General features: G+C 38.2%; 2 protein-coding genes and 1 long non-coding RNA gene across 4 annotated transcripts; 2 read left to right on the top strand and 1 right to left on the bottom strand.

Moving 5' to 3' along the window:
• The first annotated feature begins 461 nt into the window (after nt 1–461).
• On the top strand, nt 462–1,424 carry LOC122360145. The gene is made up of 2 exons (XR_006252773.1): nt 462–1,189; nt 1,393–1,424. It is a non-coding gene; the product is annotated as an uncharacterized LOC122360145 (long non-coding RNA).
• On the bottom strand, nt 837–10,103 carry usp5 (ubiquitin specific peptidase 5 (isopeptidase T)). 2 transcript variants are annotated; one of them, XM_043260501.1, is made up of 20 exons: nt 9,810–10,103; nt 9,220–9,348; nt 8,267–8,333; nt 8,013–8,140; nt 7,782–7,927; nt 7,508–7,692; nt 7,281–7,375; nt 6,981–7,174; nt 6,294–6,365; nt 5,646–5,736; nt 5,378–5,503; nt 5,141–5,294; nt 4,885–5,059; nt 4,692–4,780; nt 4,389–4,574; nt 3,237–3,380; nt 3,003–3,145; nt 1,823–1,973; nt 1,656–1,740; nt 837–1,540 (listed from the first exon to the last, which is right to left on the bottom strand). In XM_043260501.1, the coding sequence occupies exons 1-20, from the start codon at nt 9,915–9,917 to the stop codon at nt 1,447–1,449; spliced, it is 2,562 nt and encodes an 853-aa protein (XP_043116436.1). In that variant the 5' UTR covers nt 9,918–10,103; the 3' UTR covers nt 837–1,446. The 2 variants fall into 2 exon arrangements, with proteins under 2 accessions (XP_043116436.1, XP_043116437.1); XM_043260502.1 differs by having other exon boundaries at nt 4,446–4,574; nt 9,810–10,102.
• A 1,154-nt stretch (nt 10,104–11,257) lies between these two features.
• Nucleotides 11,258–18,040, top strand: p3h3 (prolyl 3-hydroxylase 3). Its single transcript, XM_043260503.1, has 16 exons — nt 11,258–11,601; nt 11,807–11,991; nt 12,085–12,243; nt 13,196–13,382; nt 13,550–13,681; nt 14,425–14,567; nt 14,740–14,829; nt 14,938–14,990; nt 15,075–15,154; nt 15,889–16,016; nt 16,133–16,228; nt 16,320–16,470; nt 16,557–16,674; nt 17,102–17,177; nt 17,410–17,550; nt 17,627–18,040. Exons 1-16 carry the CDS (start codon nt 11,316–11,318, stop codon nt 17,792–17,794), a joined length of 2,193 nt encoding a protein of 730 aa, XP_043116438.1. The 5' UTR covers nt 11,258–11,315; the 3' UTR covers nt 17,795–18,040.
• The last annotated feature ends 3,088 nt before the right edge of the window (nt 18,041–21,128 follow it).

The following is a 21,128-nucleotide window of genomic DNA, read 5'->3' as shown; positions in this document are numbered from 1 at the left end:
CAGTAGAACTACATTTTTCAGACCATCTGAATGGGTGCGCAGTGTAGCTGTATGTTACCATGAACTCTGTGAAGGGGCAAGGGTTGCCATCGCTTTATCTTACACACGCAAAGATATACAGCAAGAGTCTTTCATAACACGCGCTACATGTAAATAATATTCTTTATTATTTTTTCCCGGTTTCTTTAGAGTTCCTCAGCTTTTAAGAACTTTTTCTGGTAGTGAGCAGGAACTAATGCGCTAAGGACAATCTCATTGGCTGGAGCTCACCTATTATCGTCCCTGTTTTCATTTCAGCAAATCAAAAATGAGGTAACTCAATTACTATGTGTGAGAAGTAACTATAACTATTTTTTTAAAGTAACATGCCCAACACTGGCGACTCCAGGGGACTACTTTCTTCATTATATATTATATATTTATTCAGCATTTTGTTTTATTATGCCATTTATTTCCAATTATTGATAGCTAGGTAGTTACATTATTGTTTTCTGTGGGGACAAGCAACTTTGTGGTGCAAATAATACATTCACACTGATGGCTCAAGGTGGTGTTAATTTAAAATTTAAATATATTTTAAAACTGACGTGTTTTTCAAGTGTTAAGGCTAAGTACAGGAAAAATTTACACTTTCCATAGAATGACACTTATATACTTGAAAGTGTTTCATGCTTTTACATTACTCAGCTCTCTTTGCACTTTCAGTATTGCCAGTAAACATGCATTCACACAGGTGACTTCCCGAAACAAACTTAACATGTTTATTACTGTTGACTCTGCAGTTGGCAAAAAACTCCTTTAAACACACCCACAAGCACAACAATACGGAGTCAGAAGAAGCAAAGAGACACTTTTTTATTATTTATTTTAAAGCAAAAAGAACAAAAAGAATTCTTTCCTCCCCCCAAAAAGTAGAACAAAACATAAGGGAAAATGTGAAACTGCACAAAACCTTTTGCATTCATTTTTTTAAATTTAAAATTCCAATATATAATATTTAGCTGTTTTTTTGTGATTTAGTGACATTTACTTGCCATTAAACATTTGCAGAAACATTCTGGAACACATAAAGGGAAGGAAGGTGGAGCTTAGCTCTAAAAGCGATGATGTCACAATAGCCACTATCCAATTAGGGGGAGGCACGAAGGAGACTAGTGTCTGTATGTGTGTGTGTGTGTGTGTGTGTGTGGTAAGGCGTTATACAACATGGGCGTTTCGAGTAAGAACACTCTAATCCGCACATCCTACATCTCATTTTCTTTCCTTCTGTCATTATTATATCTGGGTTCTCTTGGTAGTGAATATATTTGATGAAGAAGTGCTTTTACATGGTGCGTCAGTTCAGAAGCAGGAGTCTGGGCCTACGGTTTCAGTAGATCAGATACAGATGAGTGTGTGTGTGTGTGTGTGTAAGAGAGAGAGAGGAAAATGCTATTCTATTTTACTCTATTCCACCACTCTTCGGTAAAAGTACAGGTAGCCCAGGTCCTTAGGTGGTTTCTCAGAGGCACAAACTTTCTGATCATTAAAGATGACCCACCTAAAAGAAGCAAAGAGTGACAATGAAAACATTAATTCTAGGAAAAAGTGATGTTGCTGTACAAATGCTGCATATAAACAATATTAAAAAAAGGTGGAGAATGAACTTCACTCACTGTTGGTCCTTCTTGATGTGGCAGACGTAATGACCACACATTGTGCTCGTTCCCATGTGACTGATGAATGCAAAAAGCTCATACTCTTCAGGACAAAAGAATGGGAAAGATGAGATGAGAGCAAAATGCTGATAAATCACTGTTTAATAAATACCACAGAAACATACTTCCTGGTCCGTCACGGACACGTGGTCCTGGAGGAGGTTCCCGACTGGCTTCACTTCCTCCCTCTGAGCGTCCACCTTCAGACACATCCATAGACTCCAGATCATCCAGATGAGAGAAGATCCAGTCCACAGCTCGCTCCAGAACATTGTTCTACAAACACAAATTGACAGAGAGGATCTCAATCACAGTTAACTGAAAGGAAGCACAGAGCAGTTGTGCTTCATTATCTATTTATATTATGAAGTGTATTATTTTTGCTACCCGTTACCAAAATTTAGGACCATGATTGTGAGACTTTATGGCTGCATGTCCACCAAAAAAAACGCTTTTAATCACCTGAAAACACCAGGCGCTCTGTTGAAAATGCTCAGCTGTGAGTGTTTTTCCATTAAGATACTGAGGTTGCTAGGATACAGAATATCCTCTGAAGTTATTGCAGACACATCACAAATTAGATGTTTCTGGAAACATTATATTTTTATAATATTACGGTAATCCAACAATTCGATCTAGTAAAGATATAACTACTCTGAGACAGGCAATATTTCTCCATTGTTGTTCAGCTGTAGGACAGTCGGTAACCCCCCCTCTACTCTAATTGGTTGGTAAAAAGCTCAGCTCTCGGCATGCTCCTAACGTTTCACAACACACAGTGCTCCCATTTAGGACAACTGAAAAAATACGCTAGCTGCAGAGAAAAATGCTTTGGTGGACACGCAGCATAATGTTCAAACCAGAAAATCTCTGTGACTTTTTTTTTAATACTGAGGTGAAAATGTATGCAAGGTAGCAGTTGGGCTTCATGCAAAATAAGGGACAATACATGGTAACAATCATTTCTATAGTCCACATTAGACATTCTACTAACAGTGAGTAACTTTTCAACTACTTGTCAACAGCCATTAGAGCATGAGTAGACTGTTTGCTTAACATCTAACACTTTATTTGATAGTCCACAACATACTGACCATGAGAAACATTTCAAGAATATGTCAACTCACCCTACTAACCCTAAACCCACCCTAACAGTCTACTCTGAGACTTAGTAGGCATGTAGTTGTGAATTAATGAGAATTAGCTATCAGAATGTCTGAAGTGGACTATCAAAAAGTGTAACCCGTGAATCAACGCTTCCTGTCTCCCTCAGGTTAGGAGAGGCAGTTAACATGCAGCTCTAACCGTAGCTCTGAGCGCGCGAGTGGCCTGGTCTCGACTGAATCCCATAGAAACGATGGTTGCTAGATGCTCCTCAGGTAGACTCTCTGTGGGTGTGGTGCCAGGAGCAGAACTAGATCCAGGCAACACTAAAGGTGCTGAGAAATCTGCGGAAATTCACATAGAGAAAGTTACTGGTTATCTGCATACTACTTTAAATGCTTATCACAGTGAGCGTTCACTGATGGGTGTATTTACCAGGGTCTTCCATGTGTCCCATCACCCAGTTCATAGCAGCATCAATGCCAGTGTTGCCTGTGTAGTACACGGCTTTCCGGCAGGCCTCCAGAGGAAAACCCATCTCACACAGCTGAGACACTGTGGAGTCGTCTAACACTGGAGCTGAGAGACATACAGAGAGAGTGCTCTACAGACATGTTTTCATACCCATTTTTCCAGGTATAACTGCACTGATTGAATGCTATTAAAAATTATTAATAAGACATTAAACCCATGCTTAAAGGAATAGCTCACACAAAAATGAAATTTGCTGAGAAGTCTCATCCTCAGATTACACAAGATGAAGATTAGTTTAATTCTTCATCAGAACTTTTTAGCAAGTTTTTAGCATTACAATCACATGCTCACTAATGAATACTCTCCAGCGAATGAGTGCCATCAAACAGTTGAAAAAAAAAAAAAAAAAAAACCTCAAGATAAAAAATTTGCTAATTTGTAAACAAAAAAAATAAACACCACAAAAACAAAGAATTTTTTTTCTCAGTAAAAGTTATCTCATCTGAATCAGGGGAGAAATATGCACAAAGCAAACACCATTTAAATGTGAAAATTCAAAACAATTCTAATAAAATATGCTGGCAAATGATAGGGGACAACAGGAGACAGAATAATTCACTAGAGGAAGCATTATTATGAATTATGGATCGCTATTTGATTTAAAAGTAAATTAATTAATTACAAACATGCAGCGATTCACTTCCTTAGAGGTTAATTGATGGAATGGAGTCATGCGGATTAAAGTAATGTTTTTATCAGCTGTTTAGCCTCTAATTCTGATGGCACCCATTCACTGCAGAGAATCCACTGTTAAGCAAGAGCTGTGATGCTGAATTTCTCCAAAACTGAAAATTTGCAGAAAATCCTCACCCATTTTTAGGTTAACTGTTCCTTTAAATCCAAAATAAATGACATTCAACTGAAAGCTAAATATTAAGACTCACTAAAGCTGTACGAAATGTATATATAGAGCACATAAGGATTTAAATTTAAATATAATAAAATTTAAATAAACTAAAAAAAGAAAAAGAAAAAAAGCTAAGGAAAAAGAATGAAAGATGGGTTTAAGGGACAGACAGATGCAGTCGGAAAGAGGAGAAAAGACAGACTGACACAGCAGTGGGGAGTAGAGAGAGTCGTCCTCCTCGTTGCCGTGGGAACCCAGGATACCTTTAACCTCCACATCAGGGGTCATGAGAGGAGGTGGAGCCACCTCGGGCAGAAGCTCCTCCCCTGGCTGTTGTCCTGTGGCACGGAGCGCGCTCAGATCCAGCGTGTCAGGAACATCAATGCTCACGTCTATTCAAATAATTAAGAGTATACTCATATTCAGACTAGGGATGTCAATTAAGTAATTATATGTGTAAAATTAACAAGTTACATTCTCAAACAGACAAAAAAATATATATAATTTACCTAGTTTTTTAGGAACCCAATCCAGGCCGAAAGTAAATTTCTTAATTTGGATGACAAGATGGTCAGGAAATGAAGCAAAGCGAGTGGTCCTAAGAGACAAAAAATACAAAAACACTATTACAAACCAAAGACTAGTTAAGAATTAAATTAATATTAAATGAAGATGAATTAAATAATAAATTAATATTATTACTTTGTGGCAGTGGTTTTGGCTTGCACCGCAGAGCTCCAGAAATCTGTGAGTGTTTCCGGTTCGCTAAGAGCAGCCAGACAGGCAGCAAATGGGATTTGAGCACGAGGTGCGGCAGGGGGAGGGGCTCCAGATGACTCCGCCTCCTCCCGGCGACGCTCTGCTTCTTGTAGCTCCTCTGATAAACAGAAAGAGAAGTTGATAAATGAAAGGAAGGATAAAACATATTGGAAACACAGAAACGTACTACATGTCTAACCCATATTAGTTGCCTGGTCCATGGGAACGGGCAGCTGGACTATGTAGTCCACTCGCTGGGTATATTTGGCCTTTTGTGACTGCTGACATACGATCTTCTCCTCCACCAGGAAGCGGAAAGCTTCTGAGGGATTCATGCCAGACCGACAGTTCCTCTGGCAAACAAAAGGCAAAGAGAGTGAATGCAGAGTAAATGCAGAGTGTAAAACAGACAGCAAGAGTGCGCCGTCTTCATTACCTCCACCATATTTATAAAGTGAAGAAGAAACTCCTGTGCATCCTGCTGCCGATTGGTAGAGAACTCAGGGTGGCCTCGTCCAACCAGAGCTTTGAACATGCGAGGTGCTATGCCAACCTGGTCACCCTGTACAAAGAAAGTCATATTTATAAATGGCTTTTCCTGAACATGAGCAGAATATTATTATTATTATTTTTATTATTATTACTACTACTACGAATTAATATATTAAACAAATTCTATTCATCTTTCCAATATGTGTACACACCCTGAGTTCAGCGGAGGTACTGGGGTCATCTCCGGGGTCAGGGGCCGGCTTAGAGTACTCTCCCGACAGAAGGCCATAGCCCAGCTTTGCTCTGATGTTATAGAGTGGAAATGATTTTGGTTATTTCATAAAAAAATGCGTTTAAGATCTTTGATAATCAAACGCAGATACTTATGTTTTTCCTTTCTTTCTTTCAAGTATAAAGAAAAAACATTGGTGTGTGGCGACCTCTGCTGGATATAAGATATTACTGACGCTTCTTCAGTATCAGTACTAAAGAGCTAAAATGAAAATAGTTTTCATATTCATGTTTTAAACCTGTATGACACTCGTTGGCTGCGGAATATTAAAATGTTCATGAACACTGAAGCTAAAAAGACGCTATTAGACTAAACGTTTGCCAAAAAAGTAATATAAAGTGGTTCATAAAATGCTCTATATTGCAGAACTTAAGTCAAGCAAGCGTTTTATAAGAGAAATGTGTGAAGTGCCACCTGTATTGTTTAACCAAAATGGCTTGCCAAGTTTAAATCAGTGGAAGCATGAATAAGACTTGCATGCTACTGAAGTGAGCCAAATGTTTGGGGAGACTTTAGACCAAACACACTGCGTATGTGTGCATGAAGAGTTTATGGGACAGGTACTTACACTTGAGTCTTAAAATCCTGGGTAGGGTCACTGGGTGCCTCATTGAAGATTTTGTCGATGTTGGAAACATATCTGAGTGTCAATGACAGAGAGCAGTAACAAGATGCATTTAGAATTGTTTTCGTTCTATAGAATTATAAAAATATACAAAACATCTTTGTCTAATACACACACACACCCTTGTGGGGTCAGTAAGATTTTTTAAATGTTTTTGAAAGATGTCTCTTAAGCTCAGCAAGGCTGCATTTATCTGAAAAGTATTATTATTATATTTTCTAGTTTGATTTATTTAAATAGTTTACCAATGCAAATAATTAAATTTTATTTGATTTGAGGTTTAAGCAGCCATTCTTCAAAGTGATCCTTCAGAATTCTAAGTTGCTGATTTAGTGCTAAAGAAAAATTATTACCACTACTTTTAAATAATAATAATATTCAATGTTTTTAATAATACAAAAAATAATTTTTTGACCCCTTCAATGAAAAAAAAAAAAAAACAGTATTTGAAGGGGAAATCTTATGTAATATTGTCTCAATATTGCTGAATAAAAGCAATATTGTAATAAAAGTAAAAAAAAAAAAAAAAAAACATCTTACTGATATCAAAACACTGAACTGTAGTGATTATGGGTGTGTTTAATATATCTATGGCTTAAATATGGGTACAAATTGTTGGGAGGCACTAACTTGGTCTGGAAGTCTGGGATGGTGAAGAGCACTTGCATGACAGAGTTGAGGTAGCAGCTGTTTCCCAGGTTCTTCATACCGGTGAGGCCCGGGCCCCACAGGGGCCTCAGAGTGGTACCTGACTCCTGAATCACCTCCCACTCTCCCACACGCTGGTTCACTGCAATCTCCAGCTCAGTCATGGTTCTTTCCGTCTAACAAGAGAGAGAAAGAACACTTAAAAAAAAAAAAAAAAAGAAAGAAAGAAGAATGGCTTCTTAAGCAGTTAAGAGTTTTTTGTTTTTTTTTAGATGACCATACCTTTTCCATAGTCATCATATCGATGCCAAAGTGAGAAAGGTGTTCTGGAAGCTTAGAGTCTAATACCATATCATCTTCATCATATGAATAGACATCTGCGGAGACAAATACGTGACACGTCGTCATCATAAATACGGCCCTAGTTAACAGTAAAGCACTTAAAACTATACTGGCTTGAAATATTCAAAGTCAGCACGATTTCATTTGATTTTGCGCGATGCTATCACCTGCTCCGTCGGGTGTTATTGTGCCGAGTTTGACAGCCAATGGGTATCCAGTCTGCTGGTAGTGAAGGAGGGCATGGTTATTCCCCCCTGAGCCATCGAAATATCTCCTCCCACACAAAACCTTCCCGTCTGTCAGATTCATCCACAGGTTCTCCTGTAGGTCACAGACCTCACACTTCCAGCCACTGAAAGAAAGATAAATGTAAACGTAAATAATCGCTAGCTCTTAGCCGCACGCATCACATGAGTCTACATCATTCGCACGTGTATGCACCTCGGAGGGATTTTGAGCCCATTGTCGAGTTGTTTAAGCTCAGCTGCGTGTTTTGACTCCTGTCGCACTTCTCCGTCCCACTGCTGCACCTGCAGAGTGTGTGACACTGAGTCCGCCGCCTGCAGCCCCGCCATCGACAGGGACACCTGCAAAAGAGAACCACCATCAAAGTCTGCTCGGTTATAAAGCATAAACTCACTTATGATAAAGTTATAGATAAAAATGACGTACCCGTTCCCGAACAACATCTGGCATTGATGCTAGATCCTCCGATGTCACTTCCTGTCGGTCTGGGAACAGAACTACTTTGACCTCTTCCTCATACTGCTCCTGCTCCACGTCAAACCCTCCCTCAATCCCTGCAAGAAACACATGCAAACTTTTCAGCCTTTTACATGTTATGAAATAAACACAAAAACTGCTAAAAATTAAAATGAACTAAAATATAAAGCAAAGATTAATGATTGAAAAATGCAACCGTTTACCGATGGCTAGTCTTGTGGGCTTCTTTTTCGGAGGGTCACCTGATCCAGAATTGTTTTCATCCTCCTTCTGATACACAAACAAGGTTAGTCTATATTTGCCATGAATCAGTATATTAAATGCACATATTTTAATATCATGTGTAACATTTCTTCTAAGGTTCAAGATGCAAATACATAATGTTGATTTTCAGAAAAAGTAAAAAAAAAAAAAAACACAAAAATAGACCAAATTTCAAAATCTTTGATTCTATCCATAAGTTGCTTATTGGATTTTGATATGTGGGTGTGGCACTCAAAATTTGAGACCGATAAACGTGAGCTTTCAAGACTAAATGACCGGAGAAGTCGATCAGAGTCAATGAGGATAAAACATTTTTAAGAATTAAACGTAGGCATGGACTAACTCAGTCAGGTCTTCTGCAGTGTTTTTATGGATGTGGGTAGGAACTCTTTTGGCATGTTTTACTGAACTGGTGATGGAGGTTTCTTTGGAGAAACATGGGTGATGTCAATCCCAAAGTTAAACATGCTTATTTTAAATCATCAGTTGAAATAGTCTGGGCTGATGGCTTCAACAAAAGCATGTATTATTGATTAATAACCTCGCTGCTCACAGATGATAAGACTTTCATGGTTTATAAATTATCCTTAAAAATCAACTCCCCTGTGGAGAAAAATAAATGGGATTTAACTGCCAGAACCCAACTGTTGAACTTAAAACACTGTAGATGTCCCACCCAACCTGGATACGGCAAACCTAGCTAAACCAATGGCGTGAATTTGGGGGCGGGGTTATCAGTTTTACGGCCAATGAAAGGCATGAGCAGCGTCCAGGAAACCTGTCTGACGCCCATCGTTTTTACTGTTATAGATGTCAAATATTTATGAAACGTTACTTAAACCAAGAACGACTATCGTGTACAAATGCGCAAAATGATGCGTCACGTGTTTACCTGTGTTTTCCGGGTCCGGGTGATGTGCAGGTAAGCTTTCTGACCGGTTTTGGCGTGGTGTCTTTCTACATACTTGCTTCCAAAGCCGAGAAAGCTGTTCATGCAGACATACAAGCCTCCCTCACTCTCCTGAAACAAAAGGGAAGAATTGTTTGAACGACATCGCGTTGGTCAGCACCATGCGTTCAGTGAGGCTGGGGCTGTCTCGCGCTCATGATAACAGTTACTGAAACACACGGACTCATCCAGGAAAGAAACTCTGCAGCTCACGTTAGCGTAATAACTAGCTAACAGCTAGCAAAAGTACTACATATATTTATAAGCGTATAATTAAAGGCTAAATTAGGGGAAATTAGTGCTTTAGTCAAGATGTGGCCAAAGAGTGCAGAGTCAACATTACGATGATGACTCGCTTGACATAATAAAAGGAAAACAGTGCAAACTTGTGCACTCAATGAGCGCTGGCTAGCAAACAGCCAGCTCCTGGCCAGACGAAAGCAAAACAGCAACCTCAAACAGATTTAAAAAAACAAAAATAAATCCCGAAAGTGCGCGATGACTGTGCAGTCGCATGCTGCTGCTGAACTCACCGGGCTGGCGAACGAGAAGGCGCACTCGTCTTTGTGAACACGATCTCCGGGCCTCGGAACCCGAATCGTAGACAGAACCGACATCAATATCTCGCTAACCTCCGTCATTATCAGGCTAAACAAGATTGGCCTTCACACGCTTGCCCGCCTGGGTTTTTTGGCCCCCGCTCCTGAAATACAGTCCTCTTGAAGTCTCTGACAGCCCCCTTCTTTCTCTCTGTTTCCCCTCAATGAAAAGCTGCTGCTGATCCAGTGTGTTTCATTCGAGGCCAGGGGCGCTGCACACACTCTCACTGCACGCATTACAGCCGCAAGTGTTTGACCGTAAAGCGCCGAAAATGCGCGCGTACGTGTTTAACAACGCCTATTTATTTAAACGTGAAATTCTGACATGAGCATTAGCGTTATATATTAAACGCGTGAGTTAATTGTCGTTTTAGTGCAGTATAGCAATCTTGGCATAAAATTTACGTACTTTAGCAGTTCACCATCACTTATTGTGGATTCTCATGTAATTTGAGTATTACGGTAAAATGGACGCCATGACAGTTGTCAAAATGAGAAAGCGGAAATTTTTAGCTCGCGTAAATAACAATACTGGCCTCATGCGGCTGGGAGGGTAACTGCGTGCAACAAGTTTTGCGCCAGTTTGCAACTTGAAAAAAGTAGGCTATGTGATGTATCAAATATATCGATGGTGTTGTTTTAGGGTAAGTTTAGACGATTACTACATAAAGATTTAGCTTGTGTTTTATAATACAAAACAAAACAATGAAAGTAATACTTGGAGTATTCCTTGTAACACGTACGTTACTTCTAACTAAACGATGACATCACATTATGTTGTTTTATATAAAACAATTAAGATTACAACAAGCTACTAAAACCCCCAAACACCCGTTTGTCTTGTTTGTTAATCCGAGGCCTGCCGCTTTAAATGCCCCAGCTCTTTAAAGTCTGGGCGGTTTTGATTGGCTGTCAGTGATTGTATCGTTGATCAACTGGAAACAAATCGTTCTCAAAATAATTCCAACAATAATTCGTCGTGAATTGTCATAGAATTAGAACGCCGCTTGGTGTGTGTGTTTTTTAAATAAATGTATTTATTTTAAATAATATTTTAATAATTTAATATTTTTTAATAAATACTAATAAAAAAATAAAGTAGCCTAAATGTTCACAAGAGACTTTTTTTAATATGGTTATTTATACCTGAAATTATTTTAATATCTTTATATAAATAAATGCTAACCGTACGCCTTAAATCTTGTTTTAGCAACTAATGAATCATATATTAAGTATACGAATAATACGTATAAAGTAAATAAACACGTAATGCAAAATAATAATGCACTGATGTTCACTTGACTTTATGAGCAGATCAGTCCTCAAACAGACGCATTAGTTTTCCTCTCTCGTGCTGTATATTTGTCGCTGCCAGGCACGTATTCCCTCACTCCTCCTCCCTCTCCTCTTCTCACATCCCCTCTAGTACGGTCCCGCGCTATGGCGCTACGCTCAAACACTCCTGTATACGTGGCGTTTCTCTTCCTCCTCAGCCATGTCTTTCTGACTGCAGGCAGCGGACTGTCTTCGGAGAGTTCCTCCGGACTTTCAGCCCCGTACGACGAGCTCTACTACCGCGGGGTTCGGGCGTATTTTAAGGAGGACTGGGAGCGCGCAGCCGAGCTCCTGGAGAAATCCCTTTCCACGCGAGGCAAACTCCTGCAGACCAGACGAAGATGTCACGACGAGTGCTCAACAGCAGGAGATACCAAAATCCCCAAACTAGGTAACAAAGATGCATATCAGATGCGCTAAGTGTGCGCACGCAATCTCCAGGGTTTCAGTGACCTGGAGTAACTCATTCATATATAGTGGTAATACAGTACTTTAATGCAACAAAACATACCTAAAGTGAGTTTTTCCTTGCATATCCAGTCCAGTGCATGTTAATACACGTTTGTGCATGTTAATGTGTGTGTGTGTGTGTGTAGACAAAGCGGACTTTACTTTCTGGGACCTGGGGGTACTAGACTGGATCCAGGTGCGGGCTGAGTGTGTGAGGTTCTGCATGGGCCGAAGCATCTCGCCTGTTGTTCTGCTCCCAGTGTCTTCAGACATCGAGTATGAGTTCGGTACACGCAACCCTTACAACTACCTGCAAGTCACCTACTACAAGGTAAAATGACCAAATAATCAGGCAACTCCTGGAAGAGTAAACCTACCCCGGTTTGTTTTGTAAGTTTAAACCCCCTCTTCCTCCGTTGTACAGTTGGATAAAATGGCCAAAGCCGCTGCAGCTGCTCACACTTTCTTTGTGGCCAATCCGAGTCACCTGGAGATGAGGAACAACATTGAGAAGTACAGGAGACTGTTAGGAGTGAAAGAAGAGTCCTTCCAGGACAGAGAGAGCGAGCAGGAGCAACACTGGGTGAGTTCAGCAGAAGACCATCTGCAGATCAGCCTTTCACTGTTAGCTGGAAGTGTACAATAATAATAATCATAATAAAATAACACACTACATCAATACTTTATCTAATATATAAATATTACATAAAAACCTGAACCCAAAACAATAAACAACCATTAGAAATGTTGCTTTGGATTAACTAACTGAAATAAATAAGTAAAAAAATGAATTGGTGAGATTAACAAAACTAAAATCAAAATACAGTTAAAGGAAGTATAAAAAAAAGGTTAGAATTACAAAATCTTGAATTTTACAATGTAAACTGGAAAATGAGAATTGAACATTTTGAAAGTGAAAACCAAAGCTAATGCAAAGTAGTGTAATGAATATGAAGTACATCATTTGAATCATAAACAACAAATGAAAAAAAAATACTTTCAGTTATTTATGACCGACTTAAGTAACAGTGTTTGCTTTTGGTATATATTAAAATTAGCAGATGTGAAAAAATAAGCTTCAGCCTAGACATTTTCAGTTAATATGTAACATTACCTATTTATTTATGTATTATTACAGGAAATTGTGTATAAAGATAAAAATAAATTATGACAAAGTCGATACATAATGCTGAAATAACACTGTTCTAACAAATATAAGTACAGTATATATTGAGTGTGCATCTGAGCAGCTCTCATAGCTGCTGCTAGTGTAATTGTATTGTTGTGAATCATAATAGTTATTTTGGTTTCTGGTGTGTTGTGCGTGTGTGTTACTTTTGGAGATTCTTCCCAGACTGACCGAGCTCTCTTTTGTCTTTGAGACAGATGTCTGGATAATGTCAACTGTGAAGGACGTACTTGTCGTGCACCTCACTGTCTCCTTTGTTCACTCCTTTTGAAATGAACCGCTTTAGTCGTCCTGTATACCTCTGTCCTCAGTTACTCTGCCATAAAATTTTTTACCGTTTTTTTAGGAGATGTATGATGCAGCCGTTCTGGCTGAGAGCTCGTCTGATTGGATGAAGGCGGTGAAGGGGTGGAAGGAGTGTGTGAATGAGACGCTCAAGCAGACAGAAGAGTGCAGGGCTCAGTGTGTGATGACGTCCCGGGTCCTTCCAGAGGAGCCCGACACCGCTCGGGGCGTTTATGAGAGAGCTGCGGGTGAAAAAGTCTATCAAGTTATTGTAGCTTCTATTACTAGTATAGCAAAGACTTTTGCAAATAATTAATTTGTTTAGAATAGTTTAAATGGAGTGTTGCACCATTAATGGCATATTTTGTCAATTACACAACAGTTGAGTGACTTCAGTCTTTCTCTGTTTCTTCAGACCTCTCTCTCTCCTTGCTGTCATGCAAACAGATGTGTGTGACCTTAGTGTCGACGCGACCTGGAAGGGTCTCTGCTCTCGAGGACTTCCTGCCCTTGCAACTCGAGCACCTACATATCGCACAGTTCAAAGGTCAGAAGCCACAAATTATTTGGGTCATTTGCAAATAATTGATTGTTAGTTTTATTCTTTATTTATTTGTTTTTTAATTTTTTTTTTTTGAAAACAGTTATTTTATATTCTTTCTGAAAACATAATTTCACTGGGTTAAATAAAGTTTATCTAAAGGCACCAATGTAATACATAAACACAATGGTACGTGATTCAAATAAAATTAGCAGTTTTATTGTATTTATTTTTATCTTTCCATGTTTTATTTTGGTTACACTTCATTTTAATGTGTCCAGTTGTTACAGTGTAATTATAAATTTAAGTACTGAGTAATATTAATAAATTACATGTACTTACTAATATCTGATCTGTGTACTGTTTTAATGGCAGTGTCAAAGACTCCCATTAAATGACTCCATATTCTTTCTTTTATGAAGCAGATGTGAATAGCATTGTTATTTTTACTATTATAATAATTTAATACATTATTATTTAATAATTAGCTTTTATTTTATTAATTTTTTTAGTCTGAATTAAAATTTTTGTTATGCGTGTTTGTAGTTTTTATTAGTTTATATATATATAAATTATTTAATTAAATTTTTTTAATAGAATTTTAATACTTCACACTTGCCAAGGTAACAAAACGAAATGAAGTACCAAAAAGTACAACAAAAGTGTGAAGTACCAAAATTCTTAAAAAAATTTCTAAATAAACAAAAACAGGAATGATTTTTAAGTGACCTCTCTTTGGTATCCCACAGCTGGTGACCTGAAGGGGGCGGTGGAGACCCTGCGCTCTTTGCTGCTCTTCTACCCCACAGATTCAGACTCCCTTAGTAATCTGGAGCTCTACACTCAGACTCTAGAGGGAGACGCGGAGGCTCAGGAAACAGGCCCCATGCAGGTACTGTATGATGCATTGACTGGTGGAGTATCTGTGACATGGCAGATGGGTTATAAAGAATAATGTTTGCATTTATAGATGGGTCTGTCTGTTAGATGGATGGATGAATAGATGAGTCAATGGTCCAGATCAATACAGACCTTAAATAACCACTTTATCTTTCTTCTTAAAGGAAATTGCCAAATATATCAGCAGAGCTTTGCAAGAGAAGAGACTGCTGTATTTTGGGATGGCAAACTTGGACTTTAAATTCAGTGACCCGGTATATGCTGTTCTATGAGGTTTTTTTGAGCCTTTGACCTCTCACCTTTTGTTCTTCTTTCTGAAACTTGCCAAAAAAGGCCTCAGTCTTACTCTCTGTCCCCATCAGGATCTGTGGACTCCCGAGGACATTGTGCCCGAATCCCTGCGAGAAACCTGGAGGTAAGACAGGGTAATAAAAAAAAACTATTGAAAGGAATTGGTTTAATAAATATAATGGTAGATTCACACTTTTGTTCTTCTCAGAGTAGAGAAAGAGAAACTTCATGAGAAAATAAAGCAGGGAGAGAAAGTGGAAGAAGTGGATGAGAGTGGATTTTATGCAGGTATGAGCTCTGTTTCTGTCCATCCTGTCCTACAGTATACTGTATATAAACACTACCAGTCAAAAGTTTTTAAACAGTAATATTGTTTTATGTTTTTTAATGTCGTCTCCTCTGTTTACCAAGCTTGCATGTATTTGATTCAAAGTACAGCAAATACAGTCAAATAGTTTTACTATTTACAATATATTTAAATATGTCATTTATTCCTGTGATTTCAAAGCTGAATTTTTAGCATCATTACTCCAGTCACATGATCTCTCAGGAATCATTGTAATATTCTGATTTGCTGCTCAAAAGCGTGTTGTTATTATGATACGTTTTTTGTTCTCAGGATTCTTTGTTGAATAGAAACTATTTGAATAGAAATAGAAATATTTTGTAACTTTCTAAATGTTTTTGTCATCACTTTTGATCAATTTGAAGTATCATTGCGAAGTAACAATCAACCCAAAAAATGCACTTGACTTTTTAAAATAATAATAATAATAATAATAATAAATGTTTCTTGAACAGCAAGTTAGTATATCAGAATGATTTCAGAAAAATAATGCTAATGGTGAGCAGAAGATAAAAAATCATACTGCATATATATTTTATCTTTTTTATATATATATATATGTATGTGTATGTATGTATGTATGTATATGTATATATGTAAAGCTCTTATATTTTCTTCTTTTCTTCATTCCGGGTTTATGCCGTTTCCACTCACTCCTCCACTCTTTTTGACTCAGGCGGTCCCGTTCCTGTGGTTGGTGTAACAGTCACTATGGATGATCAGGGGCTGAATGGCACCAACCGTGTGGTTCTGGATGGAGTTTTATCCCAGTCTGAATGCGATCGTGTGTTGCAGCTGGCTAACGTGAGCTTTTCAATCCAGCCATTTCAACTACTGTTGCTATCGGTGTATGGCCACCAGCCTGCTAACAGAGAGCAGCTCGAGAATCTCAAATCACATTCTGCATGTGTTGCTGATAGGTTGCTGCATCAGTGGGCGACGGTTATCGAGGGCGGCGTTCTCCTCACACGCCACACGAGAAGTTTGAGGGCTTGACTGTTCTGAGAGCACTTAAGGTAAAATATCACTCATTCTAGAGTGAGTCATAAAATTATAGACTTTTCCACTACATATACCCTAGATAACGTACTAGAGTATGTTTTCCAGTTGGCCCAAGATGGGCTGGTTAACCAATCAGATGCCAGGCTGTTACATAAGATGGGAGAGACTGTTAAAGTTCTGATGGACTCGTACTTCAGAAGTCACTCTGTTCTCTACTTTGCTTACACACACTTAGTGTGCCGCTCTGCCATCCCAGGTATGAATTTCTAGTGCTCTAACAGGAAGTTGTTCACATATGAACACACGTTATTAACAGGGTTTGTCCATGATCTGTGCGTGAAGGCCATCAGGAGGGGCGTTCGGATCTTTCTCACCCAGTTCATGTGGATAACTGCATCCTGGAGCCAGAAACCAGGCAGTGTTGGAGAGAAGCTCCTGCTTTCACTCATAGAGATCTCAGGTAATGCACAGATGTCTACATGACTGAAAATTCAATGGGAATTAATAGGCTTTCTGATAATTTTTTCCTTAATTTTTTAAGTTGTTTTCACAGATTCAGCTGATTTATGGTAAAAATTCAGGATAGGACTTCAAGCTTCTTTAAGACAAAATCAGTAAACATTTGATGCAAATTAACTATTGTCGATAGTCACTGCAATGTTCAGTATATAGTTTATATATATTCAGTATAAAAAATTAATTCTGTTGGGAATAATTATGCAAAATTGATTATATGAGGTGCTGAATTTTGGTAATCCAGCAAGTTCTACAATGAGCCTCATTTGAATAGAAAGGAGATATGTTCATACAAATCATACAAATGACTGACATAAATGATGTGCATAAATGATTTTTCTGTGATTTTCTTTATCCTGTTGCCTTTACAGTGCAGTTCTTTACCTGAATGATGATTTTAAAGGAGGTGAATTCTTTTTTGCTGACCGAGATGCCAAAACAGTCACTGTAAGATTAATTTCTCACTTTTTTATTTAATTTAGATCCAGGTTCATCATAAGCTATCTCTAAAAGAATACATAAGGACGTAATAAAATCTCCTGTATGACAGGAAGTTATGATTTAGTTCTCTCTGACTCATTGAATGGAAACATTTCACACACAAATTGGTGCAAATGCATGATTAGTGACAGAGACCCGATCTCTCAGTATCTCTTTTTTTTTTTTTAATCTCTCCCAGGCAAGGGTTAAGCCAAAATGCGGCCGACTGGTTGGATTTACATCAGGACCTGTCAATCCTCATGGTGTTACTGCAGTAACAGAGGGTCGAAGATGTGCTCTGGCGCTCTGGTTCACCACTGAGAAGCACCACAGAGATATGGTGAGAGACTGTTATGAAAACTTTGAAACTAAAAGTGGTGTATGTGCTCTAATTCATATGTTTAACCTTTTCTTAGGAACGTGAAGAAGCTGAAGATTTATGGGCTGCGGATGGAAAGAGTGTAGTAAAAGAGGAGAAGGGCGACGGTGAGAGCGCCTTAAAAACCGCCCGCAGCGGAAGAAGCCAAGGCAAAGAGAGGAGCAAAGAGAGAGAAAGAGTGACAGGCAGGCGGGATGAACTGTAAGAAAGACAGATGAACGAGCCAATCAGCAAAGAGACATCCAATGGACATCAAATGCCTCACTGCGTATTCACTGTCTCCTCATGGACACTAGTTTATATTTATCCCAGACTGTTCGACATGGTAATGTCTCTTTAAGTATGAGAGTGTGTGCTTGGGTTTTTGTCGGAGTATGTTTGTTTTGATTTTGTTTAAATAGATTTTTTTTTAAATCCAAAAATAAAAAAGTGGCGATGAGCTATTTAAGGATTTTTTTGGAATAATTAGTATTTATTATTGAATTTCTTTTTGCATTTTCAAAATGAAAAGTAAAGCCAGAGTTCAGTCCAAAAAAGTTTAATTTGCTGACAATTTGCTCACCCTGAGGCCATCAGGGATGTAAATGAGTTTATTCACTGGAACAGATTTGTACATTTTAGCATATATGGGTGCCGTCAGAATGAGAGTTAAATAGCTGATAAAACATCACAGACATGTGTTTGTAATAAATTCATGTAATATATTTTTTTATCAGCTGTTAAGAGTCTGACGGCACCCATTCACTGCATGGGATCAATTGGTGATATAATACTTACTAAGAGTTTGTCCAAATATGATCCAAACAACAAACTCGAATGTAATTTGTTTTTGTTTTTAATTCATACTGCATCCACGCCACTAGGTGTCAATATAAATCCGAGACCACAGTCAAAGCGATCAATGCAGCTGTGTGCACCTTTAATTTATCATTCATTTATTATTGTTTCTCAGAATCAAAACTGAGACAAAAAGGCAGAAGGTACAAGTGTTTAATACATCTAGACAACGGTACACTAAAACAAGTGAGCGGAGAGAGAGAGGGAGGAGGGGAGGTGTTGACGTCCTGCGGTACATTAGCACTGATGGAATGAGAGGAAAAAAAGAGGGAGGGGGAGAGAGAGAGAGAGATGGAGAGCGAGATTACAGATAATCCCTCATAAATGAGTGCATTTGTTTATGAAGCTTACAAATCTCCCATTTAGAGTATGGAATAATAATCCAAGCAAAAAATCATGTAATCATTCATACCCCGACTCCCTGTCTCAACACGACACCCCTTCCATTAAACCCAAACCCTAATACCCCTAACCCTCCTCTAATGCACCAAAAGTCGGACTCTTGCCTTACTTGCGCCGGCCATTGATCCTCTGGACTTGAATTAATCTACATTGCGCTGGAAAATAGAGGATAGTGCGGTTAATGGTTCATAAGGTGTTAATATCGTCCTATGCATTTGATACTCGGCAGGCCTGGAAAACAGTTAAGAGTTTAAGAGCAGAGCAGATGTATGGATGTACCTCTTAGGTAAATGACTAAGACCCTTCTGACCTGTTTCCATCGATGTTTGACTATCACTGAGATGCGTTCACGAATAATCTCTTTCTCTCTCATGGTAACATAACATTACACAACATGCTGGTGTTATGTGCAGGATTTTATCCAGTGCTGAAGAGTGTGGATAATAATAGCGATAATGGAGCAGTCGACGGTCCGTTTTTATACATTTTAGCGTGGCCTTTTTCGAGTGACACATTTGCTTAACCTGTAGTTCAAAGTGCGTCCCTTTTCATCCAGCACTCTATTTAGGAAACTTGAGACACACCAAGAATTGCTCTGATTACTTTTTTTAAATCAATAACTGTTAACTAACCACTGTACAAAATTCATAAAATAAATATTTAAATATAAATAAAATATATCTAATATTTACACTGATAACATACACTGTATAAAAAAAACGTAAAATTTACAGTAAAAAATGGCAGTTGTGATTGGCTGATTTCTACCGTAAAAAAATACTGTAGCAACATTTTAGGTTTTTATGGGTTTAACTTAAATTTACAGTTAAATATCGTAATTGTTATCGTAATATTAGGGGTTAGTTTAGTGTCATTAATTACTCCAAACCTGTAAGACCTTATTTCATCTTCGTAAACACAAATTAAGATATTTTTGATGAAATCATAGACAGCAACACAACTGAATTGATCCTAGATTCAGAAACTTATTAAATACATAAAACAGTTCATATGACATCAGTAGCTCAGCTTCAGCTTTGCAACGCTACAAGAATATCTTTTTAGTGCAAAAAACCCCAAAAATAACAAATTACTCTGAGTTACACCTTCTGCCATTTTGAGGTGTTATTAATGAGTAATTAATGACAGAATTGTTATTTTGGGGTGAACTAACCCTTCAATATACCAACCTATGGTATATTAAAGGTGCTGATTTTGTACCTTTGTAATGCACTGATAAACACCAAAAGCAGGTGGTGATGAAAAAGTCACGTGATGAATCAAAGCCCATCACAAGCAGCTTTTAAATACTAACATCACACATTTAGGAGGTGCACCGTGTCATTCACAAACACTAAACACCGTCATGGTGACACAAACTGAAATAATGTAAACAAAAAACATTACTTTAACAGCATTAAATGTAACATACAACCCTAATGTACAAAACGTAGTTATTTTAACAATAAAACATCAAACTTATAATGCAGGGGATTCTGGGAACACATTCTGTTTCATTATACGGTATACTACCATAAAATTACATGCAATGTCCAATACAGTTTTTACCGTATACAGTAGGGGAACTTGCTTTTTTTATTTGTAGCAAGTCATTTACTGTTAAATTATGTAATTTTTTTACAGTGTAGGCAAAACCTGAGCCACCCTCACATATATCCTATATATTAGACAATCCTATATAAATGCACTCATCTTCATTATACATTACAATAAAGGGCTTTTTACATGACACTGAACGTAATGCTGCACATAAACTTTCCTCAATGTTCATCCATGCACAAGTAAACCACTCCCTTTTGTCCTAATAGAATATAATCCTTTTCACCCATGGGTCGCGTTGTCCCCCCTCCTTGCTAAATCGGGTGATGATTTTATCCACCATGCTGTGATGTTTTGTCTGGTTCAGCGAGGAGGGGGAGGGCGGGTTCTATTTATGATAATGATAGTTTGTCAGTTCTAAATCAGGACACTAAAATTGATTCAAGCGAAGTCTTAAACGTTCACAGGCTTTTAAGCGCTTGTGTCGCACAAAATTCTCTCGTGGTCCTCACGCATTTCTGTTCCTGGAACCATTTTATTTATGTTTCGTTATAATGGCGTTGACACGTAGCGTAAAAACGTAGCGTACCTTGTGCGTACTATGGTTGAATCGCAAAGCCTTCCGCTCATCTCAAAGTATAAGTATTGCTAATTTTGAAAGTTTCCGAGATACGCAAGACCTGCTCCCAGTGATCTGAAACCTCTCATCACTCCATACATAGAAATGTCTCTCCAGTCTA

Source organism: Puntigrus tetrazona, chromosome 16 (assembly GCF_018831695.1).
Source record: "Puntigrus tetrazona isolate hp1 chromosome 16, ASM1883169v1, whole genome shotgun sequence".
In the NCBI taxonomy this organism is placed as follows: Eukaryota; Metazoa; Chordata; class Actinopteri; order Cypriniformes; family Cyprinidae; genus Puntigrus; species Puntigrus tetrazona.
Note: the sequence above shows the minus strand (reverse complement) of the source record. Positions and strands in the feature narration are given on the sequence as shown.

Excerpts from the sequence above, each read along its gene's own strand:
- usp5 (XM_043260501.1), bottom strand. The coding sequence starts at position 9,917 with ATGACGGAGGTTAGCGAGATATTGATGTCGGTTCTGTCTACGATTCGG. Across the intron at positions 9,349-9,809 it reads CCTTCTCGTTCGCCAGCCCG|GAGAGTGAGGGAGGCTTGTA; the intron begins GTGAGTTCAGCA and ends CTTTTGTTTCAG. Across the intron at positions 5,737-6,293 it reads CAGGATTTTAAGACTCAAGT|AGCAAAGCTGGGCTATGGCC; the intron begins GTAAGTACCTGT and ends CTATAACATCAG.
- p3h3 (XM_043260503.1), top strand. The coding sequence starts at position 11,316 with ATGGCGCTACGCTCAAACACTCCTGTATACGTGGCGTTTCTCTTCCTC. Across the intron at positions 11,602-11,806 it reads TACCAAAATCCCCAAACTAG|ACAAAGCGGACTTTACTTTC; the intron begins GTAACAAAGATG and ends GTGTGTGTGTAG. Across the intron at positions 17,178-17,409 it reads GAGATGCCAAAACAGTCACT|GCAAGGGTTAAGCCAAAATG; the intron begins GTAAGATTAATT and ends AATCTCTCCCAG.